General features: G+C 48.6%; 9 protein-coding genes across 9 annotated transcripts; 3 read left to right on the top strand and 6 right to left on the bottom strand.

The window, feature by feature from the left end:
• Positions 1-39: 39 nt before the first annotated feature.
• Positions 40-3637, bottom strand: TERG_01103 (uncharacterized protein). The gene is made up of 4 exons (XM_003239072.2): positions 3183-3637; positions 2908-3116; positions 448-2845; positions 40-383 (listed from the first exon to the last, which is right to left on the bottom strand). The coding sequence occupies exons 1-4, from the start codon at positions 3237-3239 to the stop codon at positions 345-347; spliced, it is 2703 nt and encodes a 900-aa protein (XP_003239120.1). The 5' UTR covers positions 3240-3637; the 3' UTR covers positions 40-344.
• An 834-nt stretch (positions 3638-4471) lies between these two features.
• On the bottom strand, positions 4472-6066 carry TERG_01104 (uncharacterized protein; the record flags this gene model as incomplete). Its single annotated transcript, XM_003239073.1, has 2 exons — positions 4472-5647; positions 5698-6066. The coding sequence occupies 2 exons, from the start codon at positions 6064-6066 to the stop codon at positions 4472-4474; spliced, it is 1545 nt and encodes a 514-aa protein (XP_003239121.1).
• A 556-nt stretch (positions 6067-6622) lies between these two features.
• On the top strand, positions 6623-6973 carry TERG_01105 (uncharacterized protein; the record flags this gene model as incomplete). The annotated part of the gene is made up of 1 exon (XM_003239074.1): positions 6623-6973. The coding sequence occupies one exon, from the start codon at positions 6623-6625 to the stop codon at positions 6971-6973; it is 351 nt and encodes a 116-aa protein (XP_003239122.1).
• Positions 6974-7726: 753 nt separating this feature from the next.
• Positions 7727-9118, bottom strand: TERG_01106 (uncharacterized protein; the record flags this gene model as incomplete). The annotated part of the gene is made up of 1 exon (XM_047747704.1): positions 7727-9118. The coding sequence occupies one exon, from the start codon at positions 9116-9118 to the stop codon at positions 7727-7729; it is 1392 nt and encodes a 463-aa protein (XP_047603668.1).
• Positions 9119-9745: 627 nt separating this feature from the next.
• TERG_01107 (uncharacterized protein) lies at positions 9746-12479 on the bottom strand. The gene has a single exon (XM_047747705.1). The coding sequence runs from the start codon at positions 11551-11553 to the stop codon at positions 10426-10428; it is 1128 nt and encodes a 375-aa protein (XP_047603669.1). The 5' UTR covers positions 11554-12479; the 3' UTR covers positions 9746-10425.
• Positions 12480-12849: 370 nt separating this feature from the next.
• Positions 12850-13401, top strand: TERG_01108 (uncharacterized protein; the record flags this gene model as incomplete). The annotated part of the gene is made up of 1 exon (XM_003239077.2): positions 12850-13401. One exon carries the CDS (start codon positions 12850-12852, stop codon positions 13399-13401), a length of 552 nt encoding a protein of 183 aa, XP_003239125.2.
• Positions 13402-13951: 550 nt separating this feature from the next.
• Positions 13952-16088, bottom strand: TERG_01109 (uncharacterized protein; the record flags this gene model as incomplete). The annotated part of the gene is made up of 4 exons (XM_003239078.1): positions 13952-15622; positions 15689-15837; positions 15903-15919; positions 16039-16088. The coding sequence occupies 4 exons, from the start codon at positions 16086-16088 to the stop codon at positions 13952-13954; spliced, it is 1887 nt and encodes a 628-aa protein (XP_003239126.1).
• A 1260-nt stretch (positions 16089-17348) lies between these two features.
• On the top strand, positions 17349-18403 carry TERG_01110 (uncharacterized protein; the record flags this gene model as incomplete). Its single annotated transcript, XM_003239079.1, has 2 exons — positions 17349-17743; positions 17824-18403. The coding sequence occupies 2 exons, from the start codon at positions 17349-17351 to the stop codon at positions 18401-18403; spliced, it is 975 nt and encodes a 324-aa protein (XP_003239127.1).
• Positions 18404-19162: 759 nt separating this feature from the next.
• TERG_01111 (uncharacterized protein) lies at positions 19163-19949 on the bottom strand (the record flags this gene model as incomplete). Its single annotated transcript, XM_047747706.1, has 3 exons — positions 19163-19738; positions 19837-19839; positions 19911-19949. The coding sequence occupies 3 exons, from the start codon at positions 19947-19949 to the stop codon at positions 19163-19165; spliced, it is 618 nt and encodes a 205-aa protein (XP_047603670.1).
• Between the last annotated feature and the right edge of the window lie 443 nt (positions 19950-20392).

A 20392-nucleotide genomic window follows, 5' to 3' on the forward strand; every position in this document is an offset into this window, starting at 1 on the left:
CCGGCTAGCCTATGCTGCCTTTCGAGGAACTACAAGTGTTGAAGCCGTAGATAAAAAAAACGTAAGAGGAATGGAAGCGATAGAAAAAGGGAGAGAGAAGAATATTAATAATAACAATCAACCCATGGCCCGTTTGTTTCCCCATTGTTTTTGCCTATACCCTCATCATATACGCATTGAGAATCAAGAAAAGAAGGGGTGAAAAGAAGACCATGCAGAGAATATATCGAGGAATTAAATAACGATCAAACTGAATGGGTATTTCGTAAAATAAGCTGGAGAACGGAGCGTTTTAGGGAAGAGTGAGAGTCTATATTGGAGCCAAATTGGCGGATAGACTAATGTTAATGCGAAGTAGGAGGCCTTGACAAGCCTTGTCTTGCCTGAAATTTTGAGTCAGTTGCTGTATGGATAGGTAAGAGAACTATATAATGCAATCAAGCCTACCTTCATCTGCTCTATTCTAGCTTTCAATTGGCTTGTCACTTCCGCAGCTCTTTTCCAGTTTTCTGACGGTTCAATTGAAGCGGGCGCATCACCCGTAGGGGTCCTCGAAGTTCTTGCCGGGCTACCCCTGCCGGAAGAGTATGCGGATCCAGCGGGAGGGCTAAACTTTCTACGGCCTGAGAATCCAGTGCTTAAAGCAGGAGAAACCATGCCAGTGTTTTCCTTTTCCTCGCTTGGACTTGATGAAACAAAGCTTCTTGGCCGTGCGCTTTCGAATCGAGATCCCATATGAAGGCTTGCACGAGAGGGTGTCCCGTTAATACGATGCATATCATCTTGGTAGATGCCTCCGCTATCACTGATACCCATGTTGAGGCTCATATCAGGTAGTGTCATCGGAGGACTGGTTGCTCCGGCTCTCATAGCCCGCGAAAGCTCCCGTTTCAGTCTCTCAATCTCTCGCTGTTGCTTTTGAACACTTTGTTCTGCAGTTTCTGCATCTCCTCGTGCTCGAACTAGTTGAGTCTCCTTAGCCTTGATGCTTAGCACATCTCGGGTATGGTCTTCTATCAGCTGAGCGTTTTGATTTTGAAGTTCATGAACTTCAGATGATAATCTTGACCGCTCTGCTCGTAGCTCTTCGGTCATTTTAGATAGCCTCGCGTTTTCCGCCCGAAGCTCCTCCAGCTCAGCTCTTTCAATAGCAGATAAGCCGGTGGCGATCTGAGCAATCGGTTGCTCCTGCACAGGTGCACTTGGTTTACCTATTGGTCGACTAGCTAGTCCTCTACCACCACCGCCAATTCCAAACTTAGGAGGAGGAGGAGGAAGTGCTGCTGGATCCTCCATGGGGGGCGAAACCACGCGGCGTTGCGGAGAGGCAGCACCACCTGGTCCAGCCAGTTTGGATTTCAATTTCAGTCCAGAACCAGGAGTGGCAAGGCCACGAGGAGCTCCTATCTTGGGGGCGGCCTTCTTTGCGGGTGCTGGCGACGCTGGAGGTTCGCTTGGAGCGGCGGGGGCAGCAGCAGCAGCAGGAGCAGGAGCAGGTTTCTTAGCGCCCAACGGCTTCTTACCCATTGGTTTCTTTGCTGGTGTAGCGATAGTCTTTGGTGGACCGATTATGGGTTTTGGTCTGTCCTTTGCTTTAACCTCTGCCGTTTCAAAGAACTCCCTGATCTTGGTCTTTCGAATGTCATCCAGCCCGTCTAGATATACGTTCATTGCACGTTCACCCATAATCTTCATGAGAGTTCCCAAAATTTCCGCGCCTCCTGATCTAGTCACTTCACTCGAGTCTGTAAGAAGTTTTGTTCCAGCCTCAGCTATTGACTTTACCTCCCCCTTCGAAGGTACATCTCTGGTAGTTCGTAGGCAGCGGACTAGGAACTTGAAGGTTTCCTGCTTCACCTGAGGATTCTTATGCTTTAGGAATCCAAGGATATCTTCCAGACAGTCGGTCAAGCTTGTAGACAAAAACACGGCATCCAAACCCTGGCCTAATGCGGTTGATACCGTAGCCTTCTTCTCTTTTAGTCGTTCCATCATTGGCGGCATCACAACAGAGCGGTACTTGGCGAATCCTTTCCGAAGTCCAGTTGCAATCGCACAGATACAATTCGCTGCAACTGTCACTACCAGGACGTTCGCATCTTTCATGCATTTCCCAAGGTCACCGCATAGTTCATCAAAATTGCCCTCTTTGATCTTTGGGACGTTAACAACCTTGTATAAGTCATCCAGTGCCTCCTTCCTATCCTTCCATTTGGATGACGCTAAATTCTGGTGAAGGTCCTTTGGCGCGGCTGCAGTTATGTCCACCGCTTCAACTAAATCAAAGACATCGACTTCACCGTCATCTTCCAGGTTGTCACCTTCAACCTCGCCCATACCATCTTCAGCGCCAGGATTTGCACTAGCCTCAGCCATGGCCGCTTGTTGTGTGCGGGTAAACCGTTCCTGTTTTGGTGGGGGATCTTGTTTCACTTTTTCAAACTGTTTCTCCAGGTCCTGTTGCTGTACAGGCTTCAAGTCGTTCCAAAAAGTAGCTTTGAGGGCTTCCTTAAGCCATCTGTAAAGCTCTACCGTCAAATTTTGGGCTTCTCCTCTCACGTTCTTATCTGCATGGCTGAAGACTTTCGCCAGAGCTTTGAGAACCGGCTTTGTTTCCACTATCTTGATTCCATAGTTGTGATATATAGAGGTAAGGGCCGATAGAGCGGCGGCCACGACCTTGGGAGTCTTATGTGAGAGTGCAGCGACAAGCTCTTCGATAACTGGCTCAGGTTTATCGAGCTCAATAAAAAGTAACAGTGCTTCGAGCGCACTCGCTTTTGCTGCGGGGCGGGTTTGGGGAAGACCCTTTTCGATTATAGGTGCGGCAGTAACAGAGCGTGTTCTGGAAACAGTAACATAAACCTGTTAGTTCTTTGCACTGGGTGTACTGGGTAAGAAACTCACCTATTACAGGCCTGGACCCCTGAATATTGTAGAAAGGAGCAGTATGCAGCAAGACCCTCCTGCTGGGCGGCAACGTTTGTGTCTGCGACGACGCCCTTCCAAATGGTCGGGTCTTGTAGGAACGGTCGAAATACGGGAGCGTCTTCATCTGGAGATATTTCAAATTGTTTCTTGGCCGCTTCGTAGCCTTCTTTCCGTACTTTCCAGATCTAATGCATAGTTCGTAAAAAATGTTAATTGTTTGCTCCGTGTGCAGGTGCCGGGTAGAAGCCCACCTTGTGCGCAAATCTCTCGGGAAGAGGGAGAGAAGAGAAATCTTCTTCGTCGGCCATAGTTTTGCTCTGTGGATGTGTCTATGTGTATAAAGCTTTCGTCTGTCAGTAAAGCAACAATAACAGGAGGTATCCCTAGTGCGTATAAAAGAAAAAAAAAAATAAAAATAAAAATAGTCAGAGACGCTGCAAGGAGCACCACCAGTAACAAGATATTCAGGATCAACAACCGCAATACCCGTCGATATGTAATGAATGCGACTCTCTGTCTACTTGGGTGGGATGAAGCTGGTTGGTGGTGTGCGGTTGTCAATGCCCGACGGGTGCGGGTGCCGCAGATAAACAAACAACCTACGTACGGATAAACAAGGATCGAGGTTCCGGCTTAGCGCTCGACGAGGAGTAGAAATAGGGAATGACTCCAGCAGCAGGATAAACAGATAAACAAAAAGGCCCGTTAACTCATGGATGCTGGTATGGCCCGGAGTGAGATGTGGTCAGTATCGGAGACGCAGGGGAGGAGAAGGACAAGAGTCGTGGATGTGTGATTTTTCCTCTTCTAGCTACGTCGTCCACGCAGCGCAGGCGCTCGCAGGCATCAACAAAAAAAAAAAAAAAAAAGGCCCACAAAGGCCAACACTTGGGTGACAGGTTACGTAAGCAGGTCAGGCTTGAGGCGCTGCTCTTTGGAGTTTGCGACCCCTGTCCCTTATTCTCTCCCTTATTCTCTCGTCTTATGTATATTATTTATATTTCTATCGGGTCCACGGTCATTATTATAGTCAAATATAGGGTGTTCTGTAGAGCGGGATTGGGGTTTCCGCTATCATAGAATTTATATACGAATATTATGTTAATTCATAATCTTTGGCTCAGGTACAGAATGTTATGCTGTCCAGTAACAGCCGACCAATCAGGTGGACGGAAAAAAGAAGATTCAACCAATCAGAGGCTGCATTGGCCGACCAACCATGGGCACGCCGCCGACCGGCTATGGTTAACGAGTACACCACCTATATGTATGTAGTCCAATAGTAGTTGGCCGTTTTCTTTGCCAGAGACAAGCTTAACAATGCTATAACTAAGCTCAGCTGGTTGGTCTGGTAGGTATGTCTTCATTTTTGGTTGGTCTCGTTCTTCTTCCTAAGTCATCCTGACGTTCAGACGACATGATAACCTGAGGTAACTGACGAGATGGCTAAGATACATGAAGATAAGGTGACTGAGGGCATACATGCTGCAAGGTGAGAGACATCCACGTGCTATAAGGATATACGCAAATGGCAAATACCTTAATTTTGGGGAGACTTGCGGCTAGTACTATTGGTTGGCTCGGCTCTTGTATATCTGTTCGAAGCATCCTCAACGTTGTCATTTGGATGTGCAAAGCTCCACTCAGCATTGTCAAGTCCGGCTTCGTCAGATGTAGCCAATGTATCAGAGTCCTCCAAGACGACAGTTGGTTCAGAAGTTGGTTCACGTTCAGATGAGAGATGTTCAGATGGAGCTTGCGTGTGTCTCTCGTTTGCAGATTTAATAAACTCATCCCTCTGTTCTTTTGCCCAATCCCGTGCATTTCGATATGCAGATGCACCGCTCCGAAAAGTATCCAGGCCATCCGCCATGGCAAATGACCTTAGTGAAGTCATAATATATTCAGGACGCCCATCGCTTTCTCGGGGAGCAGTGGGGTGTGTTGTATAGAGCTTGAGTTGGCCTCCATGGTAAATTGACGTTATCGTATAGGCATTATTGTCGCTAGATGGCTCATCTTGCTTATACGACTGAAGCTTGTGCATTCCACGAGCACCTAGCGCGCCATGGTAACAGGCTTGCCGAGTAGCAACAGCAAGGGATCCATCGGGGCCCTTAGTTTCAAGAAAGAAGTTCGGAGCTATCGGAAGGGAGCTCTGGGTCGATGGAATAACGAACTCGCTAAGCTCATCACGGATTTCATGATTGAGCTGCTCAGGGCGGGCGCCAAAGAAGTGATCGGGTTTTGCGTTTGCCAGTGTTCCATCTGTTAGAGCAGCAAGGTTGCCAAATGGGTAGTCTCCGCCCATACACTTAATATCATCAACGCGACCTTCAATAATCGGGATAGCCAAGCGTACAATAGGTTTCTCCTTAGACGCATTTACATCTGCCTCTACAAATTCTTCAAAGTCTTGCTCCGAGAACTTTGACGGCGAGAGTGAAGCCCGGGGTTGCGCCAGCCGTTCATTGAGCTCCTGCCAGTTATCCGGCTTTGCCGGTTTCTGACCATCGGGATACTTATATCCAGGTGGGTAAATACCGTGATCAATCAACTTTTGCTCAAAGTTTCGATTATAGGCGGTAGTGCTCGTTGTCTTTGTAGTTTTAGTATTGCTATTGCTGCTATCTGGAGGAGTCCCCGCACGTCTTTTCCGGTGTCCCGAGCTGTTTGCGCTCATTGATTGATAACAAGGGGTATAAGGGTCTGGAAACTGAGATAAGGCGTCAGTATAGGCACCAGCATGTCACAAGAATTACATACATTCCTAAGGTCAGATAGGTCAGGTCCGCCCTGTCTAGAGAGTCTTTTGATCTTGCTCAGACTCTCGGGCTTGCAGCTGATTAGGGGGTCGGGGGCAGGTGTCTGGTGACAACGCTTAAGTCTCGCCTGCAACTGTCGAGTGAGCGGCCGGTGGCGGAAGTATAGCGACTCTGGTACGCTGTGGGAGGCCCTATTCCGTCGATCCAACTCTTCGAGAGCGTCCCTCGTTAACCAAATCTTCGACAAACTATCCCAATATGCTGAAGCGGGCTGCCTGTGCTTCAGCCTTTTCGATGGAGGCCGTAGTGGATCGAGATAGTCAGACTCCTGCCGTTTGCGAGATGGTTCCAGAGAGACTGGGAAAGTCATATGGCACGGATATTGTAGACGTCTTAGTTCTAGAAAGCGTAGTGGGCGAACGTTTGATCATATATCCTCCAAAACACGACCGGCGCGTAGCTTCGACTTCGTAAGGATAGTGACTGTTTCACACTCCTCACTTCTCCGGCCTGAACAAAGGCCCCATTGGGTAAGAATTTTGGCCCCCACAAGCAAGGGCAAGGGAGATTGGCATGATGCACGTCTGATTGAAAAAAAAAAGGTGATTTGGGGGCTGGGTTGATGCAAGGACAGGCGAAAAAGCCTTAGTTATGCCAAGCCATCAGATAAGATTTGATTTTGACTAATTAGTTAAATTAGTTACTAATCAACGCGCTCTCCGCAAAGACTATTACTTCCAGCACGGACAACCTTCTCCCTAACGAGGCACATATTATCTTAGCATATTTTGGAGAAGCCTTTTGCCAGGAAACTAATAGACCTCCCGGTGAAGACAGCCACATCCCTATCTCCATCGTCTTTGATTCAGCGAAGAATCTCTCTTTCGTATCTCACATCTGGTTGTGGAAGTTGGTCTATCTTTGAAATGCGGTCACTCTTTGACGGCACACTCGCGAAAGGAGCCGATATATCTTCACAGCAAATTGACAACCTCGGGATTTCATCATTACCACCACAATGGTGGGAAAGATGGGATGCACGGCACGAATACTTTGACAAGGGAGGCATACCTCCTGGGAACTGCACAGTGAATCCGCTTCTTGAGCAGGCTTTTGTGGAGGAGATACAAGCTGCACTAAGGGAGAAAGGAGTTGAAGCGTTCAGTGAAGAGGAAAAAGCAGCTGTTCTGGCTATTTTTCGATCAATGCTCGTTTTTGATCATGAGAAACGGGCTTCAGCAAGGTCGTTACTGGCATCTGACTGGATGATGAACTGAGGCCTACCAGGGCTTAAATTCCCCCAGGACATCTGATGTGAGAAGAATGCATTCCAAGATTACACAATAATATCAAATACGGGAAGGATTAGTTTGCCTACGCGTATACATACCAGGAGGGTAAAGCATAACGGAACTGGGGAGAATAGATCTGAATGTTTCGTAGAAGAGGAAGAGCAGAGAAATAATAAGGAGACTTTTGGCATCAACAAATCACCCTCAGAATAGAGAACCCAGCAAGAGGAAAATGAATAGAATTATAGGTAGACGTATGCACGGATATATAGAGTATAGAAATTGATAACAGGGAGGCGTAGGGAGGAAGGGGTCAATTTAAGGAACAGGCGAAAAGTTTCATATCGGGGGACATGATATCACATAAGTGGAAGAGCGTTATGGGCAACGGATGGAACGAAGCGGGTGGGATGGGGTAAATGGAATCAAAAAGCAATCAAAAAGTAACTGCATCACCCGCAAGTTATTGAAAGGTGGGGAAGAAAAGAGAGAAGAAGAAAGAGGGCCATCTTGGTGGACCTGTCTATAAGAGTCGAAATGAGAATTAATGATCTTCCAATGTCATCATCATATTGCCGAAATCAACTTTGAAGCTCCGCTGATCCGATCGCCCCAGAGTCAGACGAGGCAGACACGAGACCACCACAATAACGAAGGGTGGGAGAAATTAAAAATCAACGAAGGGGTAAAAAAACAAAAGAAATTAGATAGCTGCATCCATCAATGCACAAGGGGGAATCATAGATCAATAAGATTGTTGCTGCCCTGTTGGTTAGGGCGTGCAAAGCCCTGCTGAGAGCCGAAGCCGGTGTTGCTCTGTTGGGGCGCACCGGTGAAGTTTTGGGTTAGGAACGGGTTGTTACCGGTCCTCGAAGTTTGGAGCTGGTTAAGCCCAGAACCAGCAGAGTTTACGAATACACCCGGTGCAGTATGCTGGGCTGGGATACGTAGATCGCCGACATTGCCAAATGTATCCTGGCCGTCGCCGGTGGCAAGGAGAGCGTTAAGACGGGCATGTTGTGGGTTTTGATTCATTTGTTGCTGGTTGTTCATGGGCTGGAGGTGCTGCTGCTGCTGTTGTTGCTGGGGTGCCTGGTAGTTCATGATAGGGTTATTAAACTGAGTTGCAGTTTTCTGTTCTGCAAGAGCATTAAGAGATGGTGGTCCGGTTTTCTGGACTTGGGATTGCTGTGCTTGGGCGCGAGTGAATGACGATGCGAACGGGTTATTGGAGCCAGTTGGAGCCGGCTTCAAAGCGTCAGCCGGCTTTTGCTGGTTCATAGCCCATGGATTATGGGAGCCAGGCTGAAGGAAGCCGTCCTGTTGTTGCGGTTGCATCTGTGGTTGCTGTTGCTGGCCAAACAAATCATTTCCATACGGGTTCCCGGTAAAGGCGGTTTGTTGTGGTTGTAACGTGGATTGAGGCTGTAGGAACTGCTGGTCAAATCCTGTCGGTTGTTGCTGAAATCCATTGGGAAAAGTATTGTTAAAGCCAGTCTGCTGGGGCTGGAACCCAGTAGGCTGTGCGTATTGATTGTTTAGGAAGCCTGTAGTCATGGGCTGCTGGGGATCAACTGGGTTACCAAACCAGTCCACGGCACCTTGCTGCTGGTAACCCTGGTTGTATCCGGTGGCCTGTGGCTGAGCAGGTTGAGGGGTTGAATCATCGAAAAGAGAGGCAGCATTGCTTTCTTCGAGCTCCCGTCTTCGAAGCTCTTCTTCCTCTTTACTGAGCTTGATGGCTTTGGCGAGTTCGTCATCTTCTAGATCTCGGGAAGCATTCTTTTCTCGTCGTTTCCTATCTTCTTCTGCCTCGTACTTGCTTGCCTCTATTGCGAGTCTGTATTCGGCATCTTCATCATCAGCAGGCCGTTGAGGACGCTCTCGTCGGCGTTGGCGGTGAGACATATCACCCCCCTCGATGCCTCGCATGCCGTCGTCCATTCCAGCGAATCGTGATTTCCACAGCTTTCTATCGGATCGTTCGCTCCTCAATCGATCTTCATCAAGCAGCAGAGAAGTGAGCTCCTTCGCAGCCACACGAACTAGTAAGTTTATTAGCAGCGGTAGGTACATCTGCTGGATATGCGTATAACATACCATTCTGGCCAACATCACGCCCGTCCTCATCGATATACTGAAACTCACGGAGAGTTTTGATGATGTAGAGGTTCTTCGTCGCCCAAGTCACTACCTGTTCGGAACCTTCGTGGAGGCAGTAATCAACGACCTTGAGAGACTTCAACACATGGCGCCAATTCTTTCCCTTATCGTTTAACCGCTTATCGAGCATCTCCACGATTTCATAGAATTCGTTCGGGCTATCCATGAAATTGAGTTAGTGACCATGTTGTCTAGCATGGTAAAATCTCCTGACAATCATCGCCATACCTGTTGAATGTCAGAGCGGCAATTTCGGCCATCTCTGTGCCCGTTGGGCCCCAAGGATCGTTGCTCGTGGCTACGTAATAGCTGTCAGCACCACCATAGACACCGGACATTAGCCAGTCAGGTAGAAAGAACTCATACCATTCCGAACCTTCACCTGTACCGCCGAATAGCCCTTGGTGACATTCTTCACACTTCTCACAACCTTCGACATAGCGATGTCGAACTATCCGATCCTACTCGGGAACCGGCCGACTTGAAAATGGAGAGTATACCGGACTGAGGGAAACGGTACTATCGTGTATTTGGAGACCTTTTTGAACGTAAGGATGTCGCTAGGAAGACAGCGGGAGTATTTCGCGGTGCGGGCGGCGCGCTCGTGAGGTGCGCAAAAAGGAGACGGTAACTAACTAGTTAAACGGAGAAGTTTGCGCCTTCAGTAAACCGGCCAGTGCAGGATGTTTTGTTTCGCAAGGGAGTGTCAAAGCAGTGATACCCTTTCCATGCACACGGCACAGGGACAAAGACGATGGCTTATCTGCCAGTGCAGGGCATTATGTTCGCTCGCGTAGATGGTCGTGGAGCAGATAATAAAATAATAATAGTTGACTGAACTTACGTACTGTAGTTAGTCGGGCCGCTGGAGCGAACGTGCCAAGCCAGAACCCGCTGGGTGATGGACAACAAGGACGCAGGAGAAGATGTCTTTTCGGCGGCTTCAGCAGAGCAAAGGCTATGTGAAGGAGAGAAGAAGAAGCAGAATAAAAAGACAAGAAGATATTCGTTTCTGAAGATGCCGGGAAAAAATCTCGACTTCGGTGAATGTTGAAGTTTTGAGTGTTGACGTCGTGGACGCAGAAGAAAAGTGGCTGAGTCAGTTGAAGTGGGGGTGATGACTAAGCTGCCCAGCCACAACGCCGATAGAAGATATAGATAGAGATTAATAGGAGTATCAATATGAGTATCAGGAGTAGACAGACGTAGATGAAGATGATGAGGATAGATGCAGATGAGTAGATAGAAGAAGTGCAAATGTGAGATCTAGTTTATTATTTACTGGCAGATTCCTTCTCTAGGGCGAGGTACAGCTCCTCGGCCCCCTTTATACACTGGACGTTTGCGCCCAGCTTGTTCAGGGTCTCAACATACTCATCGTACGGGTCAGAGTCAAAGACGATGCCACCGCCGGCCTGGAGGTAGGCAACGTTGTCCTTGAGTACCATTGTCCGCAACGCAATGCAGGTGTCCATGGCGCCGTCGATGATCTCCTTTCCGTCCAGGCTGCAGCGGTTATATCCAAAGTATCCAACAGCGCCAGCATACACACCACGCTTCTCACCTTCCAGCTCAGCAATCAGTTGCATGGCTCGTACCTTGGGCGCACCACTGACCGTACCAGCAGGGAAAATAGATCGGAACGCATCGAATCTGGTCTTCTCCGGCCGCAGGACGCCAGAGACCTGGGAGACCAAATGCTGGACATGAGAGAACTTCTCAACAACCATCAGACGGTCGACCTGGGTGGTTGCTGGGTCACAGACACGGTTGACATCGTTTCTGGCCAGGTCGACTAGCATGACATGCTCAGCACGGTCCTTTAGACTGTTGCGGAGCTCTTCGGCAAGTTTCTCGTCCTCCTCGGGAGTTTTGCCTCTTGGAACAGTACCAGCAATGGGATGGGTGATGATCCTGTCTGCTTCCTTCTTGACCAGGAGCTCGGGACTGGCACCAACGATCTGGAAGTCGGCGCAGTCGATGTAAAATAGGTACGGCGAAGGGTTCACGGATCTCAGATGTCTGAACAGGTTAAATGGATGGAGAGTGGTAGGCCGTGCAAGCCGTTGGGATGGCACGGTCTGGAAAATGTCACCTTTCCCGATGTGCTCCTTTAGCCGGTGGACATGGCCTTCATATCCTGCCTGGCCAATGTTCGATGTATATACCTGGTCGGGCTGGATAGGAGGCTGTGGAGGCATGGGCACCTTGGGATCTAGAAGCTTGTGAATCATCTTCTGGAGTACCAACTCGGCTTCCCGGTAGAGTTTTTCTATGTCGGCATCTCCATCTGGTACCCGGAGATAAGTTATCACCTTGATAACCTGGAAGAAGTGGTCGAATGCAACGATGGTGTCGAACAACATGAATAGCGACTCGGGTATGCATAGTATATCCTTCATAGGACGAGCAGTCTTAGGCTCAAAGTATCTAACGCAGTCGTATCCAACGTATCCAATCGCCCCTCCAGTAAGTGGTGGCAGCTTCAGTCCGGGAACAGTCGCAACACGGCACTGCGAGATCTCCTTCTCGAGCAGCGGCAAGGGGTCACATTCCGGTCCATGTCCAGGTCCAGACACAAGCACATCCTTGGGGTCTAGACATCATCATGCATTAGCCCTATATTCAACCACAGTAGAAATATTTCAGTACGTACCCGCTCCAACGAAGCTGTACCTGCCGATCGTCTCCGTCGTCGCTGCACTCTCGTAAAGAAACGACCGTTTCGAGCTTGAGGAAAGAGCCTGTTAGCCTTCAAATGTATAGCCAAAGTCCACAAACTGCTCGACCAGACTCACTCTGCTGAGATTTTAAGATATGCGACTGTGGGAGTCAGAAGGTCTGCCGGTATCGACGCCGTTACCGGGACCATGTTCGGCGGGTTCGGGGAACCCCTTGACTGCGCGAGGACATCCTTCACGGCGTCGAGAGACGGTTGAGCAATAACCTATGCGTCCTGATTAATCGTCCGTTTGTTCCACCGCCCGGTAGATACACAGTCACCCCAGCTATTTCAGCCATAGCGTCACTAAATATCCCGTGGGGCTTGGAGGGCATAAATATAGGTACACATACCCGTGGAGCCATTGCGAAAAAGCGCAGCGAATTGGTTCTTCTCCAGTATCTATCCTTCGGCGTCTCTGGTAGCTTCAGGCGACTCCAACACAGGATGTTCTACAGCAGAGGAGAGCGAGTCGCGGGCTGGAGGGGGAAGAGCAGCGAACCCTGAGAAGACCAAATTATGAGCCCTGCCAGCGATTCTAACTGCGACTAACCAAACTATGGGCTGGCTCGTCACTGACTAACTAACTTAACTTAGCTGACTAGTTAGCGGGGACCAGCCCTCGCATGGAGCCCAGAGCTATAAATACATCTGGGCGGCGGCCACTCACCGAGCGAGAAACCTGCCTCGTACAGGACTTAACTACAGGGTGGCATCGTCCGATCTTGGAGCTTCTCGTCGCTGGTGCATATCAGAAACATATAATTGGATTATATCTCATTGGTCGTTGGGTTTTTACACGGCAGAAAAACGGTTGAAAGTCAAACTCTCACCAGGCAGTGAAGTGAACAAATCAACAAGAAAGGCATAAAGCAAAGAAGAAAAATTACATGTGCAAGGCGGGGGGTAATCTAAAGCCAACGTTTTTTTATTCTCTCTTCTCTCGATCTCCTTCTCTTTTTGCCAATATTAATTAATGTTGTCGAAGGCTGGCGGCGTAGAGGAGGGACCAGGGTGTATCGAACAAGGGTCGGAGCTGAATATTGATGAGATACGAGAGCATCTGCGACTCCTCCTGGATCTTAGCTCGCAGCTCCCTTCCAAGACAGTGCTTTCGCTAGGTGATTCCACTGTCTTTCGCGACTCTTGCTCGGCGCTGGAGAAGGTGTTGACTGCGCCCACACGGAGGTATGATGACACGCAATATGAACTCTCAGATAGGGTGGATCCACGAGGAGACATTGCTGAAGGCCATCAAGAAGAAGCCACGCATCCGGAAGCCAGCAGGGAAGAAGCACTTCAATATGACCGTGAGCTTTTGTTGGTTCTGGACCGTCTGACAAAAGCGAACGAGAACTTTCGACAGCGGAGAGTCGAGCAGCGTCAAATTCACGAGCAGTACCAAATCAGGTGCAAGGAGTTCTCAGCCCGGGTCTCAGAGCTAGAAGATGAAGTGAAGTTGCTGTATGTCCAAATCAATGCTCTCTTGTCCGCCCTTATTATTATCTTCCCGTCTCCTTCCTCTTAATTTCAAGCTGACGATAATTTCAGCCAACAGGAGGTGTTCAACGCCACCATCGAGCTGGAGTGTATGCGTGGGACTGTCTCTGGACTCGACTCCTGGTTAATTAATTGGAAGAGCCAAAATGATAGCGATAGCCATCTAAATCCAGTGTTAAAAAGGCCAGCTAAACCGCGAGGAAAGAGCTCAAAGTACTTTGAGCAGCTGGACAAGCTCCAAGAGCAGAGAGACGGCCTGATAGACGGGCTGGGCGCCTGGATTCGAGGGTGGAACGATGCAACTGACGGTTTCGAGGCTCGCTCAACGAGCTAGTGCTGGTAGTGCTATCTAACACCTCTCTCAGCCCTATCTCTCTCTCTCTTCCCCTCCTTTTTTGTATACAAACATTGTATTATTGATTCTCGTCTATTAGAGGTCGACGGACAAGAGAGGGGGGGTAAAACGGAGTTGACGGGATATTAGTGTATATATTAAGGGTCTGGGCGTTCCTGTGTATAAAATGAAAAAAGTTGACATTATCGTTGAAGGTTAATAATTGCAATCTGCACCTTGACCGTTAGCAGAATGTAAAATATGGAAGGGTGATAGAGTTGGTGCATACCGTGCTTCCGAAACCAAGAGCCAACTTTTTTCCGTCGCTATCCCATGAGAGCGGGCGATCAAGGGCCGATTGGATCCCGTTAACAGTACCATTGGCTTCATCCGAGATGGTTTCATCTTTTGTCCCATCTTTAGGAATAGGCCAGCTTGCCATCGGCGTACCTCCCCGTTCTGCGTTCCAAATGAATAACTTATCCTGACTGGCAGCTGCGATTGCGTAACCATCCGGGGAGAAAGCGGATGATAGTGCTGGTAATGATGACCCGAGGAAGAGCCGATGGACACAGCTTGCAGTCCTTGAAGTGCAATCAATGCTCCAAATCTTAAGTGTCTCGTCCATGGAAGAAGTAGCCAAAATTAGTGCAGGGTCCTTTCCAGTTCCGTTGGCTAGGGTTTGAGGACTGGAGTGAGGCTTTGGTAGCGGCCTGAACTCTAGAGATGTGATTATTCCATGATGTGCAGATTCGACTTTTATGTCGTGACTAGGTATCCAAATATTGGACGTCGTAGCAGATGTTGATACTGTGGCAACCACGCTCGATTCCTTCCATTGTGTCGACTTGATCAGCGTCCATGGTTCCTGAGGGTATTCCTTCCAACGGAAGATTTTGGATAGTTCAATCTCATTCGTGACGCGGAATTGGTACACAGCTCCGTCTCCACAAGCATATGCCTCTTCATCTTCTACCCACAGAACTTCATATATAGCACCATCAATAAGCTGGCTGTTGATGTACTCGGTAGTTGATATCTCCTTATCCCACAATAGCAGCTTAGACTGGCTGCCATCGGATACCGTGAAGATAATACGATCTCCGTTTCCAGACCATCTAAGCCCAGATATTAAGCCAGGCATGCAAGGCAAAGTTTTTATCATCTTTCCCTGTGAACAGTAAAGAACAACAGTGCCCTCAAAATCGGAGTACGTCGCAACAGCTAACGTTTTGCCTGTCGGCTCCCACTCCATGGCGGTGGCGTTTGCTGTGCTAGTCAATACCTCATGTCCCGGTGTAGTCGACGAGCGTTGTCCTGTTAGTTTCCAAAGCCCGCAATATGACTCTGCACTGGCTCCAATCAAGAGTGAATCGCCGGGCCGCCAAGCTGTCTTCATGACATGATTTTTGGCACCAATATCTAGCAGAATAGTGTCCGTTGTTAAATCGATGGCCTTTGGAGGCGCAATCTGAACTCCAACACTTTGCCCATTTGTGAGCGTGTAAACAGGAGTGGGTGGTGCGGACATCCCGATGTCCCCGTCAGCGTCGACTGCCGGTTCAGCTGCGGGTGATGATGGCCGAGACGGCGATTTCGGGATCTTAGGATGCGCTTCCTCGGGCTGTTGCTTGTCAGCTGCCACAGGCGCATCAGAAGTCCTTACCGTATCACCATCTTCATGATCGCCTCCGTCACCAGCTTTGCTGGAAGTTTGATCGCCTTGAATATGTCCATTGGCGGCAACTTCTTTTCCAGGTTTGCGAGAAGAAGCCTTTGGCGACGGTGGAGTGGAAGCTTCTTCGCCAACAGTCCCATTTGCCATGCTTTGTTTATCTGCTGTCTGAGGCGAACTGGGCTTGTCCAAAAGTGGCCCAAAAAAAGGCGTTGGTACTTCGGGTATTATATTTCCATTCTTGGTATACATGTGAGTACTTGAGGATCGCCACCGCTAGCTGTGCCATACTGGGAAACGACTTACCTGGTCTACCGATCGTTCAAGGTCATGATATTGAAGACCCTTCTGTACTAATGATACAAGTGCGTGTGATTGAATGTAGGGTGCAAATGGCAGGTTTTGTGGATTAGGATTCCACGCCCGCTGGAGCATGACAGCTGCTTCTCCATGGCCTGGAATGATGGTTTAGCTTAGCCGCAAACATCCACTGACACGTCAATTTCATGTTTCAACAAACCTGATTCTTGCAAATATCTATCGAATATTAAGACTGTCAGCACTGCAAATTGCCATCGTCTTTACATGCGGAGTTGGACGCAGCGTCGCGCCGAAGAGACAAAAAAGGCGAAGCAACCAAAGAAAGATGTACTGACCTCCATATTAAATAATTTACATGGTGAGAAGTGAGCGCGCCACCTGCCATGGCGATTTTTCATATACCACGGTGAGGTCAATGTTCAGATATTCCAGGTAATTATGAATATTGACCATATCACAAAATGAAGAAGCTTGGGGCGCAAAAAATGCTGAAATAAAAGAAGAAAAAAAACGGAATTGGGCGAGATGCAAGCAGGGAATGCGAAAAACTGTCGCCGCTAAAAAGAGCGGGACGCTCCGAACGGTCAAGTCGAGGAGGTCCTTCCAATCCCTACAAGAAACCGGGGAAGCTGTCGCTCAGGCTGGTGAAGTAGGCTGGACTTCGTTGTCGAGCTGTTTGTCTGTCTGGACAAGAAAGAGTGTTGGGCGCGGTCAAAAGGGCGGCAGCCAGAAGAAGCGTTGCGGAAGCAAGGTTTTTGCTGATCCTAAAGACGGAAATGTTTGCAGCAGGAAGTAAAATAGGGACAAGTTTCGATGCCAACGCGGAGAGGCAAGGATTCAACAATTCACAAAAGCTGATTTGTGGAGGGTTGATCACGAAGCTGCTTGCTGGGCCTCAAGGTTGCGCAGTGGTTTTTCCTTTGGTGTGGAGCTTTCGGGCCCTACCAGCTGGTCTGGCCGTCTTGCGCACACTCGGGATCTTGTCGGGAAGAAAGAGGCTGCAGGTTTTGAGGCGCCTCAGGACGGGTGAGATGAGCTGTCTTAAGGAGAGTCGGAGAATATGATCATGCGCTGCGACTGCGCTGGGAGGTTCGAGATGGAGAAATACAGCGGCAGTTCGCAGTTTGAGCGCGGCTTGGCGCAGCTGTGGCGGCTTAATGCCCCTGCTTAGATAAGCGCCAGGGACAATGGAGCTCAGAGAGGTCTTATCGCCCTGGAATCACGGTGTGCAGGCAGCGGTAGAGGGCGTAGAGGTCGGGCGTGCGAGGCGAGGTGCGAAAGCGAGGAGGTTTTGAAGAGGTTGAAGAAGGCGAAGAAGGTGAAGTTGCGGTTGAAGTCGAAGAAAAAGAAAAAAGGTCGAGGTTGAAATGTCCAAATTAGGCACTGGCGGTTTATGCACCACGTGACTGACTTAAGGCCCCCAAAAAATGTATTTATGAATGTCCTTTTTTTAACGATGCGAAGCTAAACAGCAGCAGACGAGCAGACGAGCAGCCGAGGGACAAGCGAAGACGACGACGACGACGACGAGAGCGGGAGAGAGGTTACGACGGGACGAGGTGATTAGGCTGTCCATTCTCATGCCGTACGCCGCGAGCAGGCCATCACACCCGCTACTCTGCTCCATAGACGGCCGGCTCCTGCTATGACCACCATGCTTCGAATCAACATCCCCCCCGTCACCCGCGCGATTCTCACAAGCATAGTGGTGCTCTTCATTCTGCATACGGCGACAAGATACAAGCATTATGTTGTTGGTGAATCATCGTCCTCATTTTCTGCGGTGCCCTACCTCCTCGCCGTTCCGTCGAAGATCCTCTTTTATCCATGGACACTTATATGCGCAACCTTTGTGGAACAGAATATTGTCACCCTGTTGATTAACGGAGCTACAATGTTTTACGGAGGCAAATATTTGGAGCGGGCCTGGGGCTCGAGGGAGTTTGGGAAATTCATTCTAGTGCTTGCCTTGGCCTCCAATTTGTCCATGGTGTTGCTCTACCTGACCACGGCTGCCATTCGCGGCAAGCCTGAGATTGCGTATGTACTTTTCTTGGGTCTTTCGGGACTTCCACTAATAATATGTTCTTGAATATGCTAACTTCCTGGTCTTATTTTAGCATGAAAGGAATCGGTGGTGGAATTGCTGTGCAGTCCTCTTTCCTGGTGGCCTTCAAGCAGCTAGTCCCGGAGCATACAGTTACCATTCTCCGTGGTCTCGTAAAGATACGAGTGAAGCATTTCCCTGCTATATTTCTCCTTCTCAACTTTATCGGTGCACTCTTTCTCGGAACAGACGTTGCATTCCATCTCAGTTGGCTTGGACTGCTCATCAGTTGGACATTCCTGCGATTCTACAAATACCAGCCTGATCTCTCGGGGACCTCCACTAGTGGCCGGGGAATCAAAGGTGATGCCAGTGACACCTTTGCCTTTGCATGTTTTTTCCCAGATGCCATACAGCCACCTATCAACTTCGTTGCTGAGCGAATATTCGCTATTCTAGTGGCCGTCCGTATCTGCACCCCATTCTCAGCAGAAGACGTCGCTTCTGGGAATGAGCAGGTATTGGCGCGTGGAGAAGCTGGTCTTCCGAGTTTGTTGAATAATAGCGTCCGTGGAACACCTAGATCTGGGAAGAGGGAAGAAGCTGAACGACGAAGGGCACTCGCACTTAAGGCTTTGCACTTAAGGCTTTAGATCAGAGGTTACAGTCTGCAAGTTCAAATAGAGCAGCACAGCAGGCCGCAGCATCTGCTGCGCCGTCGTCCCAAACCCTAGCTCCTGCTGCTACCCCCACGACCCCGGTAGTTCCTGCTGGTGAAACAATCCTAGGTGAAACCAATTATACCCCTGACCGTTCCTAATAACCCAAACTAGTACCTCGTACCACACATGCCATGACCTTATTAATGAAATAGTCAGCATTGAGGATACCTATATTTGATATTTGGTGCCATTGTATCTCAAAATGCCTTTACCCATCTCCGTTCACCCACCGTTCATATTGCATGCCCTTTTCTCCATCTCGTAATTTGGGCCAGGTATATGCACTGTACATTGCATTGAGTTTTTTTTGTCTTCTTTAGTTGTGCTTTTGCAAAGTTGCAGCTGGATACTAGGATTCTTCACTTGTTTTCTTTCATTTCCCTTATTCTGAAGATTAATTTATTTTATTTTCCTAATATAAATTCCTCAGGAAACACTTGTACGTTACTGTCAAAACGGGCCTGGTGTCTGAGGAATGCGTTTCTATCAAGGCAATCCAATATGCCTAGTTCTAATATACAGACCAAGAAGGAAAACCAACTAACTCCTTACCAGCATCGATCACCCCCATGCTAACACTAAGCAGTCTCCTTTTTCCAGGGTGCTTTAAACAGTGAAAAGGAGTAAGTCAATAGGTAAATTACAGGATAAAAAGGGAACAGGAAGGAAAATCGGGACTCATGTAAATCATTACTCCTCCCTCTGTTTGGCAACTGCTGCCTTTGCAGCCTCCAACATGGCTTCCTGGTCCTTTTTCGCCTTGCGAACCATGGCCACTCGCTGTCGATCGATTTCACTCTGGGCGTTCAATTGCTCTTGTAATTCCATCTCTTTCTTATCTTCTTCTGCTACCGGCACATTCTCGGCCTTAGTTGCTGCTTTAAAGGCTGCCCATATTTGTTCAACGTCCTTGCCTTTCACATCGATGGCCTTGACTATCTCCGACTCCGTCGGGGGCGGAGCATAGCTATCAAGAGCCCCCGTTGTTGCCGCAGCCGATCCGTCGGAAGGTTTGGCCGAGTATATGGATAATATTGCAGGTCCAGCTTCGTCATCTAGTTGTTTAACGGTCATCCCCACACCAGGGTTGTAATATTTTAATCGGGGCAAACATAAGCGCCAGAATCTTCGGGCTCCGTGATGGCCCTCATGCATATTCTTGTAATATGTAAGATGGAGTCGAGTAACTTGGGGTATGGTCGAAGTTCCATTGGCCGATTGAGCGGGTAAAACTGCAGCTCCGAGACCGACTCTGATATGAAGAAGCTATCCGTCATAACAGTTAGAGATTAGCTTCAATCGGAACTATACCACTGAAAATTCGTCTCAATTCATATCATATCAACTAAAGAAGATCCACATACCCTCTAGAAGGATAGCGTCAAAGTCAGCATATAATTTAAAACTTGAATGTCAAGAAGACTTAAAGGGGACCTACAGCTTTCAAGGCCCTCATCCTCCGAAGAATTGAAACCATTGTGACGAATTGAACGGAAATTTTCCCACAACAGCAATTAGCGTATAATATCAAAAAAGTAATAATTAACAAGAAAACAAACGAAAAACGCTGGCTTCCTGCCTCGCTTTGCTTTGGTATCGTTCAATTATTCGAGCTTCAACATCGACAGGACCTCGAGAATTTTGGGATCGATGGAAGAAATAAAAGCCGATACCGATCTGGAAAAACTCCACGTGACTCTCAGATTTTCTGAGTCATCATCTTGATAAGAAAACCCCCACGTATATTCATCGTGTAAATTTCGATAGAGGTAAGAAGTCCAAGATTGAGAAGCTGAATTTGAAGGTATCTCTATATCTTCGCCAGCATGGCCGCCTCTGTCTCTGCGGCTGCCGCTGTCGCGCTTGACAGCTCCAAAAACACCTTGAAACTCGAGAATGTGAGTGCTACTAACCCCTGCA

The sequence above is a fragment of the Trichophyton rubrum genome, assembly GCF_000151425.1.
Source record: "Trichophyton rubrum CBS 118892 genomic scaffold supercont2.1, whole genome shotgun sequence".
Lineage (NCBI taxonomy): Eukaryota > Fungi > Ascomycota > Eurotiomycetes > Onygenales > Arthrodermataceae > Trichophyton > Trichophyton rubrum.

Coding starts and splice junctions, on each gene's coding strand:
- TERG_01103 (XM_003239072.2), bottom strand. CDS start 3,239: ATGGCCGACGAAGAAGATTTCTCTTCTCTCCCTCTTCCCGAGAGATTT. Junction 2,846..2,907: donor GGGGTCCAGGCCTGTAATAG/GTGAGTTTCTTA, acceptor TACTGTTTCCAG/AACACGCTCTGTTACTGCCG. Junction 384..447: donor CTAGAATAGAGCAGATGAAG/GTAGGCTTGATT, acceptor TCAAAATTTCAG/GCAAGACAAGGCTTGTCAAG.
- TERG_01107 (XM_047747705.1), bottom strand. CDS start 11,553: ATGAAGGATATACTATGCATACCCGAGTCGCTATTCATGTTGTTCGAC.